The sequence below is a fragment of the Tribolium madens genome, unplaced genomic scaffold (genome assembly GCF_015345945.1).
Source record: "Tribolium madens isolate multiple individuals breed KSU strain unplaced genomic scaffold, Tmad_KSU_1.1 Scaffold_1;HRSCAF=32;Tcas5.2_LG8, whole genome shotgun sequence".
NCBI classification, from domain to species: domain Eukaryota; kingdom Metazoa; phylum Arthropoda; class Insecta; order Coleoptera; family Tenebrionidae; genus Tribolium; species Tribolium madens.
In genome coordinates, this window is record NW_025400984.1 from 4,897,277 (window position 1) to 4,918,485 (window position 21,209).

At 30.2% G+C, this 21,209-nt stretch overlaps 3 protein-coding genes across 6 annotated transcripts in view; 2 read left to right on the forward strand and 1 right to left on the reverse strand.

Annotated features, from left to right (window-relative positions):
- LOC123004460 overlaps positions 1 to 14,279 on the forward strand; it is a 62,092-nt gene extending 47,813 nt beyond the window's left edge. For all 4 annotated transcript variants that reach the window (XM_044397757.1, XM_044397758.1, XM_044397756.1 and 1 more), the window contains exons 3-6: positions 10,606 to 10,668; positions 10,729 to 10,890; positions 10,943 to 11,301; positions 13,386 to 14,279. In XM_044397757.1, coding sequence (XP_044253692.1) covers positions 10,606 to 10,668; positions 10,729 to 10,890; positions 10,943 to 11,301; positions 13,386 to 13,641 — 840 coding nt within the window. In that variant the 3' untranslated portion in view covers positions 13,642 to 14,279. The remainder of the gene's footprint in view (positions 1 to 10,605; positions 10,669 to 10,728; positions 10,891 to 10,942; positions 11,302 to 13,385) is intronic.
- On the reverse strand, positions 980 to 6,292 carry LOC123004458 (pancreatic triacylglycerol lipase). Its single transcript, XM_044397752.1, has 6 exons — positions 6,025 to 6,292; positions 2,209 to 2,454; positions 1,864 to 2,157; positions 1,376 to 1,558; positions 1,172 to 1,322; positions 980 to 1,124 (listed from the first exon to the last, which is right to left on the reverse strand). The coding sequence occupies exons 1-6, from the start codon at positions 6,149 to 6,151 to the stop codon at positions 1,043 to 1,045; spliced, it is 1,083 nt and encodes a 360-aa protein (XP_044253687.1). The 5' UTR covers positions 6,152 to 6,292; the 3' UTR covers positions 980 to 1,042.
- A 4,167-nt stretch (positions 14,280 to 18,446) lies between the features above and the next one.
- LOC123004092 lies at positions 18,447 to 19,672 on the forward strand. The gene is made up of 4 exons (XM_044397205.1): positions 18,447 to 19,322; positions 19,382 to 19,429; positions 19,475 to 19,564; positions 19,607 to 19,672. The coding sequence occupies exons 1-4, from the start codon at positions 18,447 to 18,449 to the stop codon at positions 19,670 to 19,672; spliced, it is 1,080 nt and encodes a 359-aa protein (XP_044253140.1).
- The last annotated feature ends 1,537 nt before the right edge of the window (positions 19,673 to 21,209 follow it).

Here is a 21,209-nt window from a genome sequence, read left to right on the forward strand (position 1 = left end):
ATTAGAAAATTAGTAATAAGTTATTACAAATCAACAATTGGTAGAATACTGAACTAATAAAGAATTATAGTTTTTGTAGAAAGCGGAGCATCTTGAAGAAAATGTTATTTTAATGCATGAAATTTCAGTTTTTTACTTATCTAAGCAAGACTGAAGCAAAATTTTTAAATCGTGATTGTTTTATTTTCTTTTTACAGTTTATGTTTTTGTAAAAATACCATACAAGAAGTACGAAATGACGTTGTCGGTGTCAATATTTAACTGTAATAAATGTATTAATCTATCATTATTTAATTTACTTTAGTTATTGTATTTATTAGCGAGAGAAATTTAATGTACATTAACGGAGTTTGCTAGACTTTAAATGTCTCTGTGAATTATTAGTAGTATTTTATTTACCTTCACAGCTTTTTTTGAGATTACTAATTATTATGCATATTAGTAGTTGCACAATATAATATTCTACTTCAAATAATTAGCAGTATTTTTCCAACGTTTGTAAAAGCTTCCAGTAATTAAAGCTTTTAAGCTTTGTAGTATTATTATGAATATTTCATTTACCTAACAAACAAAATTCTAATCAAAATGGAAACATAATAAGTGGTTTGGTATTTGGTCGGTACTATGTCAATATTGGCGTATTTTTGTAACCAAAACATTATTCTTTTTTTTTAATTGAATAAAAAATTTCTACTATTAAAAAGCATATTAAAATTAAATTTGGGCAATTTTGACTTTTTTCGTCATTATTTCAAAAATGTTCAGCTTACTTGTTGACTTGTTGATTAATATTATTCAAATTTGTTTGTTACAAAAGATAGACATCGTTTTCATTAAATTACCGTTTCGCAGCTAATAACTTATACTTGTCTAAGACATAAAGTTCTAACAGTTTCGTAATAAAATGGCACGCGAGCTTTAGCATCACTCATTTCCTATTTCACTTCATTTGCGAGATTGCATTTAGAATAAAAAATTGTTTTATTTCATTTTCATTTAATAAATAAAAAGTACAACAAATCAACAATAAAAATCCTACAAACTATTCAGTCATTTGTTGATGTGCAGTCTTGGCGAAAGGCGCTTTGAAACCAGTTATCAGATAAAACTGTCCATGGCTACGACTGTAAAAATCGATAAAATTACTCCAAAAAAACATCAATTTTCTTACTTGTTATTGGAGTAACCCATCAGTGCATCATTTGTGAAGTTGCACTTCCGGTTGGGCCCGCGCCAAATTTGGCATTTCGTTGCCGGAAATGCTTCAGGATGCATCACGGATTCGGCGTACAGTCTCCAGGCTCTTACATGACTGCAAGCAACTGAAAACAAAAATACAAAGTAAAACACGAAATTGAAAAATGAAACGAATTACATATCTGATCCACTAGTCGGAGTTGAACTAAATAACTGGGCTGACAGCCAGGTTGAAGGGCTCGGCCCCCATTGGGGTAAAAATCGGCATGGCCCACCGAGATGGGCAAACCCAAAACGCCCGCGTCGGTGTGGATGACGTCGATGTAGTCGGCGTCGGTGCGAGTGAGGCGTCTTGAGTCGTCTGGAATTTTATACAAATAGTTTAAATAATAATGCGTTTAATTGAATGGCCTATGATTTAGATGTTACGTTGGCAACAATGACGTTCAAATATAAACGTCATTCTTTTAGTCATTTGTCATTCATTTCCGAGGGGCGGCCGCTGGCATAACCTACTATCACAATAGTCTATAATTCAGTGTTGCCAATAGTTTTTTTGTCAGGCACGTGGTACAAACATTAACAAGTCTAATATTTTTCTTCTCTTCCGTCCCTACATTATTCAATGTTGCCAACTAGAACACATGGTAGTAATTTTTACGTTACCATTGAGGGAGTATTCCGGAAACGCCGGATCCAGGGCCGTAATTCTCGGAATTCGAAGCCCTCTCCGAAGCAGTTTTCCGGCGAATCCGGCTATATGTGAGCCCAAACTGAACCCAATCAAATGCACATTTCTCAGAGGGATTTCTCCACTGTCATTGAAAACTTCCAAAAACTTCCTTAATTTTCCCGCTACAATTTTCACATTTCTGACGGCTGGGAGATACCACGGAAAGGTTGCCAAGTCCGACCAGTCCACGAGGATAACGTTGAAATTGTCTTTTCGACTGAGATAAGCTGTAAACTAGTGTTGAGACTTTGATTTCGTATTAAAATTTTTATTGGTACCATGGGTGATGCCTCGTCCACTTTTCCCCGGTGAAGGTTCCGTGAATCCGTGTATGTAAATAACGGTGGGTGCAAGCGGGTCAATGCCGGCCCTGCGTGCGGCCGTTGGTGATGGGGCGATAATAGTCCCTTTATCAGGACTAGATTTCGTATAAAGCACGAAGCGGATGTCAACTCTGGATTTTACCGGACAGCAGTTTGGACAGTAGCCTCTAGGGGCGAGGCTCACTTTCATCTCGTTTTCACCTAAAATCGACAACGATTTCATCGGGTTTGTTGCTGTCAAAAAGATTTTCAATTGGGGCGGTTTTCAGGGGCGGTGGATCGATCACCACTGACCTAAATTTTAACTCGGATTGGGCTTGGTAGTAATTTATCAAAAATGTCTTCCATTTTTTAATATCTAGTTTTGAAAATAAATTAGGAGTGAGCATAAGAACCCAAAATCAAGTATAAAGCATATATATATTAATTTATAAAATCTGTTTTTTTTAATGGAAATGCCAGTCTTAACGTTGGCATCACTAGTAAATTCATTCATGGTAATTTTAATAAAGGAAGTTGGCAGTTCCGGTTTTTTGAATTAATTTGAAAACAATGTGATTAAACGTCAACACAAAAAATCGTCTAAGAAAATTTAGAGACGAAACACCAAAAAAGAAACAAATTCGGAACACTAACAGTTTTTCGAAATTTGGATACGAATAGTTCGCAAGCAGGAAGTTAGAAAAAGCGCCCGTTAAAATGTAGACGCAATTTGTAAAGCAGGTTTGCTAAATATTCTTAATTTTTAGCAAAAAATCAACAAAAATACAAAATAAACATGAATGAGAAATAACCTCGGAAAGAACGCAATTAAATTAGTGTCTTGTGCATCGTTTTTGAGGAACGAGTTGAAAAAGTAACAATTTTGAGAGTTAAAAGCTGAAGAAGAATTTATAAATTGCATCAACTTTGAGCTCATTTCAATAAATTACACAAAATTTATTGCCAATCATTATAATACCCACTTGTATCTTTTGCAAAATGACTGTTTTCTGCATATACATCCTTATTCTTCAAAGTTTTTGTAGCAAGAATCTCATTTTTGTCCACAACAGTGTACTTACTTGCGGTGTGTTTCTGTCAAAATTAATAGCACTGAATTCTGTCTTTAGACCTTAGGTTATGATGTCTGTCCTCAGGTATTCAATTATAGCGCTTTCAAAGAGCAAACGGGCACACAAGATTCATAAAAGTCAAAATTTTGACAACATCTCAATTTGAACACATAACCATAATGTTTTAACAAAATTTCTAGGGACAAAAACAAAGAGTAAACAAAATTTGTGGCTATGGAGACAAGCTGCTACCAATTTTTTCAGCACAATTTTGACTTGGTAATTTCCATTAAAAAAAACAGACTTTACAGAAACATATGCTTTTATGTAATTATTTGTGATAAGGAAATATATTAGTTGCTTCTAAATATTTATAAACGACCAAAAGTAGATTAAAGAAGTAAATCTTTTTTCTATGTTCTTCTACTTTATTTCTCATTTAAAGTTCAAAATTACCGAGAAATTCTGACATACGTCACCCTGAGTGAACACAGGTTGAATCAATCAAAAGAAAACATTATTAGGTACATATTTATTTTTAATTTTGAAATTTCAAAGAAGAGATGCCAACAAAAAGCATGAACTTGCTCATCAGTTAGCTCAAACGTGATTAAATTTTCGCCGGTGTTGATTTAAGTTAATTACAGTATCTAGTGTGTTGAACAGTTTTGGATAACTTCCACCCATTACCTTTCACATTTTAAGCTCATTAATCGGCCATTACTGGTATTCTTTGTAAATAAATACCTAGATATTAAATTATGTAGTAATACGACATTGTTAAAAATGAATAGACAATTTTCTGTTTTAATATGCAATATTTTTTCCTGTTTGGATATTTATCAGGGGACTCATTTGAACAATAATAAGTAAAATTATGTCTCATATTTTGCAATCCATTCTATTTCATCAAATGCAGTCAAAGTGAATAACCGATTTCAAATTTATTTCCGTTTTGATTACTACCAAGGCTACGCACATTCGATGTTTGTTTTATTATGTAAATGCATTATCTATTGTAAAATTTTTAAAACCTGTTTTTACAACCGAATCGATACATTTCCATGACGTGATTTTTGTACAAACCCTCGTTCTGAACAAATGTCTGGAAAATGGTTACCCTCTCGTGAAATTTTTAATTTATGAAAATTCAACTCATGACTATTGAATTTCCACATAAAAGCCTTGAAATGATAAAGTTTGTTAGTAAGGCAAAGGTGAAATAGTTCAACAGGTGGAAAGTCCTACTATGTTTACGCCTGAATTTAATTAGTTGTGTCATCAAAATCGTAATCGGATCCAACGACACGAAAATGCGCCTTGAGAAAAATTTCCGGATTTGAAAATTTCATTTCGGTAAAGCAATCGAAATTCTTCGATTTTTTGATGCAGGAATGTGCTTTTCTTTTAATCAAATTATCCTTGTCTTGTTTTTTAAAGTTTTTATTAAAATATTAAAAAATACTTTTCAAAAATCAAAATAGAGTACAGTTTAATAAAAAATAAGTTATGGGAGATTTCAAACGCAACAAAATAAAACTTGGAGTTTTATAGCGGGAAAGGAATAAATTATTCTGCGGCATGAGTTTCCTCGTCTTAGAGATAGTGATAAAGTTGTGTTTACTTTTACAACCAACAAAATCACTGCTCACAAAAAGAACCTGAAAGAGAGTCCGTCGTAATAAAATAAATTAAATTACTGGAAAGTTTATTGGGGCTTATTATTAAGGTTCAGAGTTTGTTCTTTTTTAAATAATTGGATAAGAGAAGAAATCGAATTAAACCTAAAAATTATCTGTCAAAAGCTTGCAGAAATTTTAAAAGAGTGGAAACATACTGTAACCGAGAAAAAAACTCACACATTTGTTATTATTAAGAATGTTATTTAACTCCAAAATATTGGTACACAGTTTGAGGGTCACTGGAATTATTTCCTAGTTCAGATAAAATTGTTACAACAAATAAAAAAATCGGATTCATGACAATGAAAGAGAAAAGTCACCTCATAGTTTTAATACTATCATCATTTGATTTGCTTTTGCTTTGGTTTTTATCAAAGTTCAAAGATCTTCTACTTAATCTCTTCTAGAGAAATGGTTTTCAGTAGGTTTGATTCGTTTTTCTTAATTTTTTTCCAAATTTATGATCATAAAATATTAAAATAATAAATTGGTTGTCGTGATTATGATTTACGGTGAAACACAAGTAATGATACTAATGGCCACTATTACAGCCGAAGCAGCAGTTCTCAAACAAATAATATTAAATGAATTATTTCCTTTCACAACGTGAATTTTTGTTTTATATAGCGTATTAGTTTTCTTCTACCATAAATATCATCTCATTTAAATATCAAATCAAGACCGTAAACACCTTGTATTTGAGTGTAATTAAATTTGCAAATAAAACTGGCGAAAAGCAAGCAAAAACAGCATAGTAAAATTATAATTCGATTAAGGTGAAATGAGACAATGCATTTCCCACAGCGCCTAACCTTGAAATTCTTATAAATTAAGTAATTAAGAAATTGGTAGATATCCAATTATCATTTTTATAAATCGTAATACTTTTTTATACATGTTTACACTTTTGAGAAAAATGAAAAAATTTTGGATGAAATCAAAAAGGAAACGTCAACTTCATTTGATAGTTTCACCGGAAATGTAGTTTAGTTGTTTAAATTAAGTTCACGAAACCTATGATTGAAGAAACTCACCAAATTTGAAATTGGTAATCCTACACGTGGTCTCACTGACAATATATGGCATCGGCGGTGCTGAGGGGTTGAAGGGAATCATGAGAAAATTAAGCGCCACTCCGAAAACTTGTGTAAAGACGTTCATTTTTGAATTATTTCGGACCGTTTCTCGGACACATTCTCATCAAAATCACTCCGACGTTTCCACCAAATAGCGCCGCCATCATCATTATATTACCTTCCGTTTCAATGTTGACGCTTTTACCATGAAATTTAGAAAGCTACACTGCCATTTCGGTTCTTCACTCTACAATCCAGTGGAAGGGTTAAACGGTAACATTGAACAATTGACGAGCACCAAGTCTATGTCAATGTTAACCAGCTAAGGACAACCTCTAGTGCGAATTAAATAACTGAGTTGCGCAATACTTCTTCATTGTTGGGTTCTTGCGGCTCTTCGGCGACCTTCACAAATTTGGAATTTAATTTTCGAGTAATTCGTTTTTAATCTAAAGCTGATGCCTGAGGGACTTATTATTGCACTATAAATAGATTTCAGGGGTCTAGGAGGATTCCGAGCGTTAACCTTCTATTTTACTCGTTTTATTGATTTTTGAAAGTTCAGCCCTGGATTAGTGCTGTTTACCTTTGCTCAAATAATAGGTTCGCATTTTTGTTTACATTGATCTTTAATTGATCATGGATTGTGCGAATGAGGTCTCGTGGAATTATTTATGAACTCACTTCATTTAAGACAAATCAATGCTAAATCCGGATAAATGTATTCATCTGAACTGAATTAGAAAAACTAGGGCAGATTACGAACATAAACTTGAAATTGGATTATTTTTTCTCTTTTTTCTATTGCAATAATTCAAGTCGATTCGGATCATTATTATTTATTTTTAATAATTGCATAAAAAAATATTAAAATATGACAAGAATAGAAAAAATTGTCATACATAAGAGTGTATTTTGGGATTAACTTTGTTATAATTGCATAATAACAATTAGTTTTAGGTGTTTTCTGGTGATTTCGTGTGAAGATATATAAATTTTATTTTAATTTTCAAATCTGAATGATATTCCACAAAGTAAAATCTTACAAATATAATTTCAAGTTTTTTTTACAAAACAGTAAACATATTTAATTTTTCATAATTAAGTACTCTCGACAGATGAAATTAAAATTAAAAAAATATATAAAAAAATGTTTTTTTTTAAATAAGCTTTTATTACGACTACTAAACAGTAAAAAATATTTTTCTCTGTCAGGGAAGAACATTTGCTTACACCTTAAAATTTTAAAAGTTAAAAAAATGTTTGAGGGTGTCAGTCAACTGAGCAAAGTAATCTGCAATTAGTCGTAATGTTATGTGAAATCATTTAAGTTTTAATTTTCTTAATTTTTGAGTTTTTTGATTTTTGAACAACTCCTTAGTTTTTTTCTTGCGCTATCAAATGGCGTTTGGTTCCATGTAGTAAATAAAATCATATTTTCACGGCAATTACGTGTGTATGGAAAATTTCAGTTTAATCGGACAACAGGAAGTGGCTCAAAAATTTTAAAAAATTTTAGTCGCAGACAGAAAGACAACTTTGTAAGTTAAATAAAAGCTTATAAAAATTAAAGGCTCTTTTTCAATTTTCAATACGTTAGCAACATTGACTTGGTCACGCTGTATAATGCCATAATTAATTCACCAGCTATAAAATTCAAAGCTGTTAAAAATCAATAACAGCAACAATATTGTGAAATTTTAATGAATGTAAATTGGAATTGTTTAAGCTGTTGTAAAACAAACTGAGTTATCTCCATTTTTATTTTTGTATTGTAATGAACTGTGTTGATTTATTATATTTTCTACTATTGATATTTATTTCACAACTGCTACTTGTATTCAAAGTATTTAATTTACTCTTTAATAAAAAAACTTTACGGTATAGAACTTCCCGGAGAACTTGAACTTTGTTCTGAAATTACGTTGCACAGAAACTCCTCCAAACTTAGTTCACGTAGTCGAGTCGTTCTAATTACACTCCCTTTCTTTACTGAATTCTAGATGCAGTCTTATTTCATCGCAATTAAACAAGAAAAGTACAAAGATAAAGAACAAAACATTGTAAAAATGGATCGTTTCAAGAAAACTTTTTTAACTTTTTACTCAGACCTAATTTCTCACACATTGATTTGTGTGATTGATCATTGTAGTAGAAATTTCAATTTGATTGAGTCAAATGCAATCAATTTGGGTAGATTTAATTTCTCTTAGATGGAATCATATTTTTTTTAAATCGTTTTCCCAGTTTAGAAATAATCAATTATTTATCTACATACGCCCGGATTTTTTATTTTGTTTATCTGTAAATATTCTCCCATTTGTGCAATTTTGAATTTAAATTGATCTGAAACAAGCGGGTATTTGCATTTTGCGAAAAAAATACTATTTTTGATTTCACGGAAGGTAATTAGTTGCAATTAGTTTTAAGTAGAATGACATTGCCATGCACATTTATGAAACCTTGCGCCTGCATATCACATATTATTACATTAATTGCAATTCCGGTTTTTGACGTAATTACAAAGGATTAATTTATTTTATTTTTAATTAAGTGTTCGTGTTTGACAAATTTTTATTGGTCTTGGTTTAAACCGATATTTTTGTTTAAGTATTATCAATCCACCTCCAGGGAAATTCATCAATTAATGGATTTTCATGACAAATATGACCAAAGCGCTTGTTTCGTGTTTCATTAGCTTTCAATATTGCGAAATATGATTTTGAAAGTATTTCTCTGGTGCATTTTTGAATTAATGAAAAAATTCATTTGTTTTTTTTTAATTGTTTAGTGATTCATGCATAAATGGGCTCTTCAAGGACTCCATTTGATGTTCTTAATTGGTTTTAAACTATATTTCATTATTTTGTTACTTGCCATCAATCATAGTCGAAGGAAGTAATCAAAAGCCTCCGTTTTATGTATTACTGGAAATTTTTGCGGTCTTTCATCATTTTTTATAATAACACACTGAAATTATATTAATAACATCGCAAGGTAAAATTTGTTCATGTAGAATAGCGGTGAAATTATAACTACATTGATGTCCTGGTTTGAGTGTAAAGTGTCACAAGTTGGATAATTATTATAATTTTGTTTATTGTTGAATGTCATTGATAATAATGTTGGCGTATTATTACATTTGTAATATATTTATATCCCACAAAACTCTATCAAAAAGTGAAGATGCAATAATTATGTATGAATTTTAATTAATAAAGTGTCTTATTTTTGTAAAATGTATCTAATGTTAGTCATATTAAGAAACCTTTTGTACTTTATAAAGTAAATAAAAAAGAATTCTGTAGCACTACTTATGTGTGTAACCATTTTTTCAAACCAAATTAATAAAATTAAATATACTTCTTCTAATTAAATCAAAAAAAAAAATAAAAATGCATTACCATTATGATTAACTTTTATACTATTTGGGTGAATCAATAATACAATTAATATATTTGCTCACCTCGTTCCCGATTAACTTTTATACTATTTGGGTGAATCAATAATACAATTAATACAAAAGGTGTTTACGTTTTAATCTAAAAACAGTATTTCTTATGAATTCGGTGAGGACTTATTTTCTTATATACTTTTGTTATTAAGTTTTTGGATTTGTAGGATGATAATTTTAGCTAGAGAGAAGATTTTTATTTTTAAAAATTGATCTTCGTTTTTTTTGTTTGTTGTTTTAATTTTGATATTGTAATAAATTTAAAGGCAATCAATGTAATATAAGCAAAAGAAACTCACGAATCCTGCTATACAGAGTGGTCCAAAGTTCTAAAATTAAAAAATCGAAATATGTATTAAATTTTTTTCATATGAAAATATTTCAAAACCGATTGATTTCTGTTGGATTGAAGCTGGAATTTTATTTAAAAAAATTTAAATGTTATTTTTGCAAACAATTAAAGTAAATTTTTACATAATCAGTAATGAAAGATTGTTTATTTATTATTTTTTACTTGCTGCCAAATTTCAACTGTGATACCCCAGTAGTCTAATATGTGTACCTTTTTAACTCAGATTATTATGCCTAGTTTTCTTAGTCTTTTTTCTATTTTTCACCCTTACTTTTAACCCCTTTTTTCTAACTCAGATTTTCCCAAATCATCAATTTTTTTAAGAAAATGAGTCGATTTTCAAGTTTTAGTCGTTGAAGTTTATTGAGTTTGAAAAACAACTCAAAAATAATTAAATGTATATTTGTTGTATCTAATGTTTTGTGAATTTTGGGTGCATACATTAGGCGCAAGCCTCGTAAAGTTGTGTGAAACACCCTGCATGTTGTTTTGTAGCCACTTAAAAGATATGTACATAATAAATACCTAAATACATAATCAATACAATATTATTTCAGATTACATAAATTAGTTGAAGTTCCTCAAATGGATTTTAAGCGTTTGAATGTATATTTTTTATTTTAGTGGTATTATAAAACAATTACAGGGTTTTGTAAAACCCTCTGAGACTACATGTTACAAAGCAACACAACGAGTACAATTCCCATCCATTAATTCTCTTATATTGTTTCAGGATAAGCTATTAAGCAAACTGGAAGAGAACGAACCCGAAATGGCAAGTTGCCAAGAAGAAGAGGTAATTCTTTTATCTCCCCTCACTAATTAAATAATCACAAAACAATTAAAATTTTTTCAGTGTGTGATCTGCATTAATGCCAAAGCAACCATGCAAACTGCTCCTTGTGGCCACCAAGTTGTCTGCAGAAAATGCTTCGTGAAGACTATCCAAATCGCAGTATCGCAGAGACTCCTTCCGTTGCGATGTGTCATCTGCAGAGCAAAAATTTTGAGATTAAAAGTAACCAAATTGGTTAAAATTAATGTTTTGTATTTGTTAATTGTTGTTCTAGACGGGCCCCATCCTGCCTTCTTCGGCAAGCGGTTACTCGGTGAATTCTCGATCCTCTTTGGTTCCCCAATCCGACAGTTTGTACAGTGTCAGCAGCGGCGGCTCGTCTGTTTCTTCCACTTCTTGTTCTTCCGACGGTAGCAGGAAATCTTCGTCATGTTGCGGCGGCCGGTGCATGGGGGCCTATCCGCGACAGCCCGCCACAGGAGCCATCAGGAGGTCGCAACAGCATGCCATGAAGATAAGACTGCAGGAGTACTGCCATCCGGAAAAGGGAAACATTAACAGACTTCCTCCCATAAGAGAATTGCCCGGACAAAGTCCCAGTCATAACACGCCTCCGGCTTCCACTAGGATAAGGTTAGTTCCACATTTGTTTCGCCAAAATCAAAAAATATTTAAGTTAGTTTTTGACTCGGAATTTGCTAAAATGTTGTAATCCATACATAAAACAAAGATTTTTTGGGCCTGTCTCGGCTTCAGAAACCCGCAAAATCACTCGGTATTGGCCAAAACAACTCTTCGAGACACAAAGATGTTTTGACAAAAGGTAAAAAAGGTCCTAAAGCACTCGTAACTGGCTGAAATAGCGCGTAACTATTATTAGATCTTTAAGTTGTTAACTTTACACAATTTTAATCATAATTTTTTCACCTGATTGGATAAAAAAAAAGTGCAAAATCGTTATTATGACTTAAAACGGCAATTTTTTTTACATGTTTTGACAAAATATACCTAAAAACGTGACAATAATTGGCTCCAGAACTCGCGCCCCAGAGAAAAATGCCATATAATAAAGTGAGATACCAAGGAATATGGAAAAAATGTTAAAAAAATTGATCTTTACATAAAAACATAAAAAATGTTAAATATAAAAATTTTTGAACGAATTGAATTTTTTAAATATTTTTTCATATCTTACTTAAACTTTTTCTCTGGGGTGCGAGTTCTGGTGCAGCCTGTAAATTTAAAACAGTTTTTTGGCTGGTTTTGGCAAAATCTTTTTTAAAAACATGTTAATTTGCTGAAAATTCACTAAAATTATTATTATAAGTTATACTATTTCCCTCACTATATTTAAGGCAATCAAATCTTTTTTAAAATTATTCAAATTCATCCAATCGGATTCAAATTACGCGATAATTCAGCATGTGTGCAAGTTATCGATAATTTGCCGGTATGCTAAATTACCGCGAATCTGATTGAACGAATCTCAGAAATTTGAAAAATTTGTTTGACAATTTTTTTTTATTTTCTTATAATAAAAATATTGTTTTTGCGAATTTTGTTCGGGAAATAGTCTGCAAATTTTGTCTCGTGCAGTTCGTGTATTTGATAAAATTATCGACAATTTGGCTATTGATAATTTTTGATCTTGTTTTAGCAAAAATTTGCTAATAAATAACTTGGAATTGGCTAAAATTGCGTTAAAACGGTGATTTTTTGATTTGTTTAGGCAAAATTTGGCTCAAAAACGTGCTAAAACGCTCATAATTGGCTAAAATTATTTCGACTATATCTATTTGAGAAACGTGGTAATTATTAATGGCCCTGAATTATTATGAACTAAACCTAAAACGATGATGTTTTAAATTTTTGTTTCAACAAAATCTAGTTAAAAATTGAATAAATCGCTCAAAATTAGTTGAAATAGCAATATTTAGATACAAAACGGATTTTTGGCATGTTTCTGCAAACACAGTTTCGAAAGTGTGCAATAGCATAACACAGATTTAAAACATTTTTTTTTTCAGATTTTGTCAAAACGAGCCAAATCACTCAGAATTTGCTGAAATATGATTAATATATTATATTATAAATTAAAACGCAATTTTTTATCTTGTTTTAGCAAAAACTAGTTCAAAAACTTGCTAATAAATTGCTGGGAGTTGGCTGGAATAGCAAAATTCACATACAAATGGATTTTTTTGCATGTTTCAAACATCGTTTCAAAAATGTGTGATCTCGCTCTTGATTGAGGTTAAAAAAGATAATAGTTAAATTATGACTTTTAATTTGGATTTAAAAATCATTAGGCCATGATGAAATAGCACCACAATGACTTAAACGATGTTTTTTTGGCCTTTTTCACAAAAGGGCCAAAACGCTTGAAATTACCTGAAATAACGTTATTTTCAATTAAAACGATTTTTTTTTATTTATTTCAGCAAAATCTGATTCCACTACGTGCTTAAACGCCCAAATCTGATTGAAATAAAAATAAAACCTAGTTTTTTGGCTTCTTTTTGTCAAATTATTTGTTAATTTAATTAAGTTTCTAGCTAACCTAAAACGACGATTTTTTGCTTCTTGCTACATAATCTTTCTATTTAAGTTAGCTTAATTTAACTAATAATTAGGTAATAAAATAACAATAAAAACAAACTGGTTTTATTGACCATTTTCTTGTTGTTTCGTTTTTTTTTATTTTTTTATTGTTTTAGATGTGCCCAGAAGATCGTCACTCAGCTGGAATCTGTGCCACTGTTGGGAAAAAGCCGAAACAAATACGAGAAACTCCCCCAAGAAGATGTGGACGAGCAGCACGTGAAGAAAGATCGAAAATGGTGGCTTGATCGAAGCATAAACGAAGAAAAGATCGACAACAAAAAGAACGAAATCACTGAGAAGCACATGGAGATGAAGGGAAAACAAAAATTTGAAGATAAAAAGAAATCAATAAAAGACGCAAGGCTATAAACCGATTTTTCAAATTTTTTTCAAGAGGGCTCAAATTTTAGTCAATTAGATTAGTCAATTTGCTCTAGGTATATAATCATATTGGTTTCGGGAAAAATTCGGAAAATTGCCTTGAGTACAAACGAACGGTTCGAAGCAAGAGCTTTCATCTCGTGTAAGTCGGTGGTAGAACTAGATGATGAAATTGATGTTTACGGCCCTCTTAGCCTTCCCCTCAAAATCCCTCTTCTTGTTAATTAATAATCCTAGAATTTCGAATAAACGCTATTTAAAAAATGCTTGTGAAGGCCAATTTTAATAATGACTTGTATATCAGCCCGATCCAAATATTATACGATCATTCTGTATATAAACAAAATGTTTTCTACTAGAGTAGAGAAATACATATCTAATAATGAATTCGACGAAATCAAAATATTTTAAACAATAATGGTTTTAACGGTACAAATAGGTTCGTTTTGATTTGTTTGTATACAGACTGAGGAGTAATTTCAAATGTTGGCAATAATATTGAAATACATATTAGAAATATTGTATTTAGCGCTGGTTACGACCCTGTATCATATTATAGAACTTTAATTTTGTAAGAGTAGATGTGTTGTATTACATTGTTGTGGTTAGGTATATTTCAAAATAAAGTTGAAAATTAACATGGCTTTTTTTTCCAATGAGACAAGTAGTGATATGTGTTTTTATTAAACACTGAATTAAGTAAAGTAAATTTAAGAGTAAATAATGCTGTTATTGTTAACACAATAAAATAAAAAAAAACAATGATTCAATATCCCTAGGTGATTTGTGATCTTTTTTAATGAAATTATTTACTTAAATACTTACTTTTCTGACCCTCTTCAACAAACCAAAAACTAAATGAATTGAAACCTACCTTAATTATTATGGAAGCTCATGTTTGAATCTAAAATAAATTAGATCAAATTGCAACAAACATTATAATAATTAATGCCAAAATTTTAAGAAATACCTAAGAACGATTATACAGGCTGTTCCAGCGAGTTGAAAAAGTCCATTAATGACCTTCAAATTGTATAATTAAAAAAATGTATAGGATATTGATAGAAACTAATCTAGTGCATCACCTAAAATTATTTTCAACCATACAGCATGTCCCAAAAATAAGTTACGATACAAACTTGTGAAACACCGTATGTTTCTTGGCATTTTTGGATGTAGCCTTTTAAAACAATGTTTTTACGCTAAACTTTTAGAAGTCGATTTCGCTTAGCTTTAGAAATAAAAAGTTTTTTTTGACAAAAACATGCATTTTTTAAAAATTTGTTACACAAAAACTAAGACAGCTAGAACAATTTAGTCTTACTTTTCTGCAAAGAAGAAAGTATAAAATTTAAAACTGTAGCAATTTTTTAAATATTTCTAGATTTCTTAGTTTTTGTGTAATAAATTTTTAAAAAGTGCATGTTTTCGTCAAAAAACCGTTTTATTTTGAACCCGATCAATGAATATTTAGCTTAAAAACATGGTCATAAAAATCTATATCCAAAAATGCTAAGAAAAATATGGTGTTTCATTTAAAAAAACACAAGTTTGTATTATAACTTATTTTTGAGACACGCTGTATAGTTGAAAATAATTTTGGGCGATGGAATAGATTAGTACATTTTTTTTATTTTACCATTTAAAAGTCACTACTGGACTTTTTCAAGTCGCTGGGACACCCTGTAGATGTCCACATTTTAGTGTTTAGGAAACATGTTATTTTTTTCCATAACTTTGAAGAAAATAGGAATTACATAAATACACACAATCAAGCAGAATAAATAATTTTTAATTTATTGAACCGATTTAAATTTTACAAGTTAAAAGTTTGTAAAATAAGATAACTTAATAAATTCGCCAAGAAAATATTAAAATACTAAGTGAATATTGTTTAGAATCCTAATAATAATAAACACTGCTTATCAAGCAAAAATTAATTTTAAAATGCCAATGATTAATTATTTATCTAATTGTCTGAATAACAAATGTTTGTGTTATTTAATAACTGAGTGTTTTACTTTTTATGACACTATTTATTAATGACCCAATATGTACTTCATTTCAGTCATAAAGTTTATTACTTATCTATATTTAGTACAAACATGTGGTCTCCAAATAACATAAGTGAAATTTTAGTAGTATTTTGCAAAATATGGTATTATTTTGGACTACCAGTCTACAGTCTCAAAATTATAAATAAAACAAAAAGCAGTTTTTATAACCAGAAATCGTACATATTTATTTTAAATCTATTGATTCTTAAAACTGGTCTATTACTTTATATTGTATTTTTTCCAATCGAAAATAGCTTGGCGAGTTATATCAACTTCTATGAATATTTTATAAGTTATGTTCAAACCATTGGAATTATAATTTACTCTCATATAAAGAAAAAAGAGTTTGAAGACATTTTCAATAGTTTACTTTCATTGGAGAATACCTTAAATTATTTTAGTAGACAAAATTTGATTTATCGAAAACTGGGAAAAGAACTAGTACAATATGTGGCACAGCAAAGTATTATTATCGTAATTTTATTTGTTTTTGATATTTGCGTCCACAGAAATAATGAAAAAAATCTTATATTCATTGCGGGTTACTATTTCGGTTATTTATCTAATTTCCATTTTGGATTGTTCCTATTGTTTATACCAAAAATAGTTTGCAAACTATATAGTGACTTTATTAATTCGATTAATCTTCAGTCTGTGAAAAATACAATGAGAGTCTATGCAAAACTGTACGGTTTGTCTGTAAATATCGTGAAAACTTTACAAGGATTTCTTTTATTGAAACTATTTACCACTTTTACAATAACCACTTTAGACATTTTTTTTGCAATGTCTTTAGTAACTACTCGCCAGTTTTCACAATTTGGAACAATATGCATAACACTTATTAATGTCTTGTGGATAATAAGAGTTGGGATAAACGAATTTTTATTGCTCCGCTACTTTGAAAATTTATTGGAGCAGGTATGTAAAAATATATTTAAAGATACTGTAAATTATATTTCATTCAGAAACAACTTATCAGTGAAATTATTTCAAGCAAAAACAACAGATTTTGCAATTGCAAAAAGGTAAGTAAGATTTTTGTCAGCTTTTCAGTATAATAATTTGTTGCAGCTGAATTTAATTTACTTAAGATTTAACCAGGAACCGCCATCTTTTATGGTATATGGATTGTTTCCACTAAATTGTACGTTAATTTTTTCAGTAAGTTGAAAAATAGATGCTTTTAATTAAAAATTTGTAAATTAGATGATTGCAGGAATTGCAACACATGTCACCTATTTGTTTCAGTCTGCTCAAAAAAAAGATTTAGAAAACTATGTTAACATCAATAATTAAATAAAATTCATATGTAACCTCTTTATTTAAAAATTTCAGAAAAGCATGTGATTCTTACATTAAGTTTGAAACATTGCAAAACACATATTCAAATAGTTTGTATTTGATTTATTTTTAATAAGAAATAATAAATTAAAACAAAAAAAAAACTTCAAAAATTGTTGCCCTTACTAGTTCTTGGTCTCGCTGGATGATGACGCCACAGAAACTAGAAACTATCAAGTAAGCGTTCTACTTAATCATCTAGTAGGTAATCCAGTAGGTCTTCTGTGGGTTACGTCAAATATTAATTTCTCATCTTCACGCTACTTATTGTTACAAAATGTTTTCGAATAAAGAATTTTGCGAAATGCTGGTGATTTACGGCGAGTGTGAAAGAAATGCAAATTCTGCTGCAAGAGAATATGCAGTTCGATTTCCTAAACGAACACATCCAACATCAAATATGTTTTTACAACTTATCGATAGAGTAAGGACTACAGGATCAGTAAAAGTGACGAAAAAGAATATCGCTGGGGTTGAACGCCGTGCTCCAACCCCACAAAACAATGAAGATGTGTTTGATGCCTGATGAAGATCCAGCTACAAGTACATATTTTTTCACAGGTTGCATAAAGCTGCAGAAACACACCTTTTCTTGAATAAAAATTTGTTCCCAATTTTTTATGTAATTACAAATAAACTCAAGTTAAATAGAAACATTTATGTTGAATTATTGAAAGTTAAATAAAAGATCAAAAGATCCAGTTTGTTTGATAGAAGTTTGAAAGTGTTTTAATTTCAATTTTACCCAATGTAACAGTCTAAAGTCGCGGTCAATGCTGGCAGCTCTTAGCTCGCCACCTCTAGTGTTTGGATTGTGTCTATGTTGGTAGCAGAAGTAACTAAATTGTGTCAACAAATGTGACAGGCGCAGTAGATTTTATATGTGAAGTGTTTGAACCAGACTTTTTCAGAATTGTCATTTTTGGTAGATATGTCCCTAAAATACAAATAGATGTTTAAAGTCGGATTTACACAACTCAATTTTTATAAAAAACAAAAAATCAAAATATGGTTAGGTACTTTTAACACTAAACAGAGTTACAATTTAGGATACAGCTTAATTGTTTTCTCTTCTAATAGTCTGTATCAAAAAGTCAAAGTGCAAAATTTAAACAAAATTTTTGTAGATATTATTTTTAACATTTTTCTTGCTGTCTAGGGCATCGCCCGATGATACATTGTCACGGAGGTGCGCGACTTTCCGGACACTCTGTATAATAAGTTACTCCAATTGTACCATTTAAAAATAAAGTTCAATATTACCAACTCAAGGACATTCCTAATGTATTATTTACTCATGTAATTGCATTACTTTTAATGGTCTATGTTTACAGACTAATATATTTAATGAATATTGACATTACTTTAGTTAATTCCCATTGTCAATACAAAATGTGGACACCAAATGACCTAAATGAAGTTGTCACGGTGTTTTTCAAAGTATGGACTTATTTTGGTTTGCCAGTTTACAAACTTGAAATTACAAACAAAACCGAAAAAAGGTTTCAAAACCAAACATCATTTCATTTTCTTGTAATTTTATCAATGCTTCTGACGAGTATTGTCCTTTTTTTGGTATTTTTCCCCCAACAAAATACCCTATACAACTATACTCTTCTTTTTCAATATTTTATAATTCATGGCCAAAGTATTGGAAATATAATCTATTCACAAATGAAGAAAAAGGACTTGGAGATTATTTTCAACGACTTGCTTTTGATGGAAGAAAAAGTACGTCAGTTTGGAAAAATAAAGACGAATTACCATACCTTGGGGAAACAGATCATGGGTTTTGTCATGTTTCATTTTTTTTTTACTTTTATGACAATAATTTTTGATATTTATTATCTAGGTATAGGAAGTACCTCGTTTCAAATTTACATAAGCGGGTACTATTTTGGTTTACTCTCTACTTATCCTTTCGGATATTTCTTGTTAGCTATGCCAAAAATAATACTTAAATTTTACAACGATTTCATTAATTCAATTAATGATCAAACAACAGAAAATATCTTTAAAATGTATACGGAGTTATACGACTTGGCTGGCAAAGTTTTTAAAAGTTTTCAAGGTTTCTTGTTGTTAAAAATATCAACAACTTTTACTATCGCCACAATAAATTTGTTTTACTCGACATATATTATAAATATGGACAAAATACCCTTTGTCGACGAAGTCCTAATGATACTAGATAATGTTTTCTTGGAAATAACAACACTATTACTTGACTTTATGCTGTTTTATTATTTTCATATGATTTTAGAGAAGGTAAATAAACGGTTTTTGCGATCCTAGAGAAGGTAATCCCTATATATTATTAATTTCAGAAAAAAAATCTCAGTAACTTTATCAATGATACAAATCTATATAAAAAGGTACTCTTACTTTTTCGGGTTTTTATAATAATTTTAATATTTCAGGTTGATTTAGTTTACCTGAAATTCAATCTAGAACCACCATCTTTTATGGTCTATGGGTTGTTTCCTCTAAACTGTTCATTAGTTTTTTCGGTGAGCCAAGAAAGAAGAGCTAAATCATAATTTTGAAAACAGATGATTGTAGGAATTACAACTTATGTTATTTATTTGATTCAGTTCAGTCCAAAATCTCCCTTCTAAAGATATACGAGGGTAGGTCAGTAAGTCGCTTTACAAAATCTAGGATACAGTGCTCACCTAGAAACCAATTTGTAGTTAAATTTTATAAAGAATAAAATGTTATTGGGTTTCAATAGATTTTTTTTCAGTACACAGTCCCAGAGTATTAAAAAGTAACCTTTCCTTAAACTGAATCATCACGATTAAAAACGAAAAAATAACGCTAAAAATGTGAAAAGCAGTTGATCTGTTTATAACTACAAACCTCCCCACGTAAAAAATTGGATAATTAGTGACAATATCTGAAATGATTTCTTCTATTTGATAATTTCTTATTACAGTTGTTCGGTGTAACTTTTGTGCCAAAATCAAATCACACAACCATATTAAAATAACGGTACCGCCCTAAAAAAAATAGGTATCTCGTGTATTTATAAAAAAAAAAACAATTACCGTAGTGAGAATTAAAAAACAAACATTAGAAACAATGACTTCATCATATTCATTTTTCTCATACAAAAATCCACTTTCAAAACTGTCATCAAGGTAATTAAGAATCTGTAAATTTGTATATACAATTATCAAAAGAAAAGGCCATCCAAACACTTCGTTGAAATGCTCTGTAGTAACTTTTAGAAAACGAAGAGTATTTTTAATTCTTTCAATTTGATAGTCGTTTACATTGAACAACAGAATGGTCACACTTTTGTACCCTTGTAGTATAATATCAAGAACATAGTGCCCATTTAATTTATTGCAACGTTGGCAGCTCTTAGCTCGCTACCTCTATGACTATGTTGGTAGCAGAAGTAACTAAATTGTGTCAACAAATGTGACAGGGCAGTAGATTTTTTTATATGTGAAGTGTTCTAACCCGACTTTTTAAGAATTGTCATTTTTGGTAGATGTCTCTAAAAAACAAATGGATGTTTAAAGTCGGATTTACACAACTCAGTTTTTATAAAAAACCAGAAACATGAAAAAAATGTTAAAGAAATTTAATCTATAAAAATTTAGAAGATATGAGAGTTTATATTTTGCACTTTGACTCTGTTTATTTCTGTTGAAATTTTTCTCTGGGACGCGAGTTCTGGCGCACCCTGTACAGTCAAAGTGTAAAATTTAAACTCTCATAACTTAGAAATTTTTATAGATAGATTTTTTTAAACATTTTTCTTGTTGTCTAAGGCATCGCTCGATGATAGAGTGCCACGGAGGTGAGCGACTTTCCGGACACTGTGTATAATAAGTCACTCCAATTGTACCATTTAACAATAAAGTTTAATACTACCAACTCAAGAACATTCTTTATGTATTATTTACTCATGTAATTGCATTAGGTACTTTTAATGGTCTATGTTTACACACTAATATATTTAATGAATATTGACATTACTTTAGTTAATTCCCATTTTCAATACAAAATGTGGACACCAAATGACCTAAATGAAGTTGTCACGGTTTTTTTCAAAGTATGGACTTATTTTGGTTTGCCAGTTTACAAACTTGAAATTACAAACAAAACCGAAAAAAGGTTTCAAAACCAAACATCATTTCA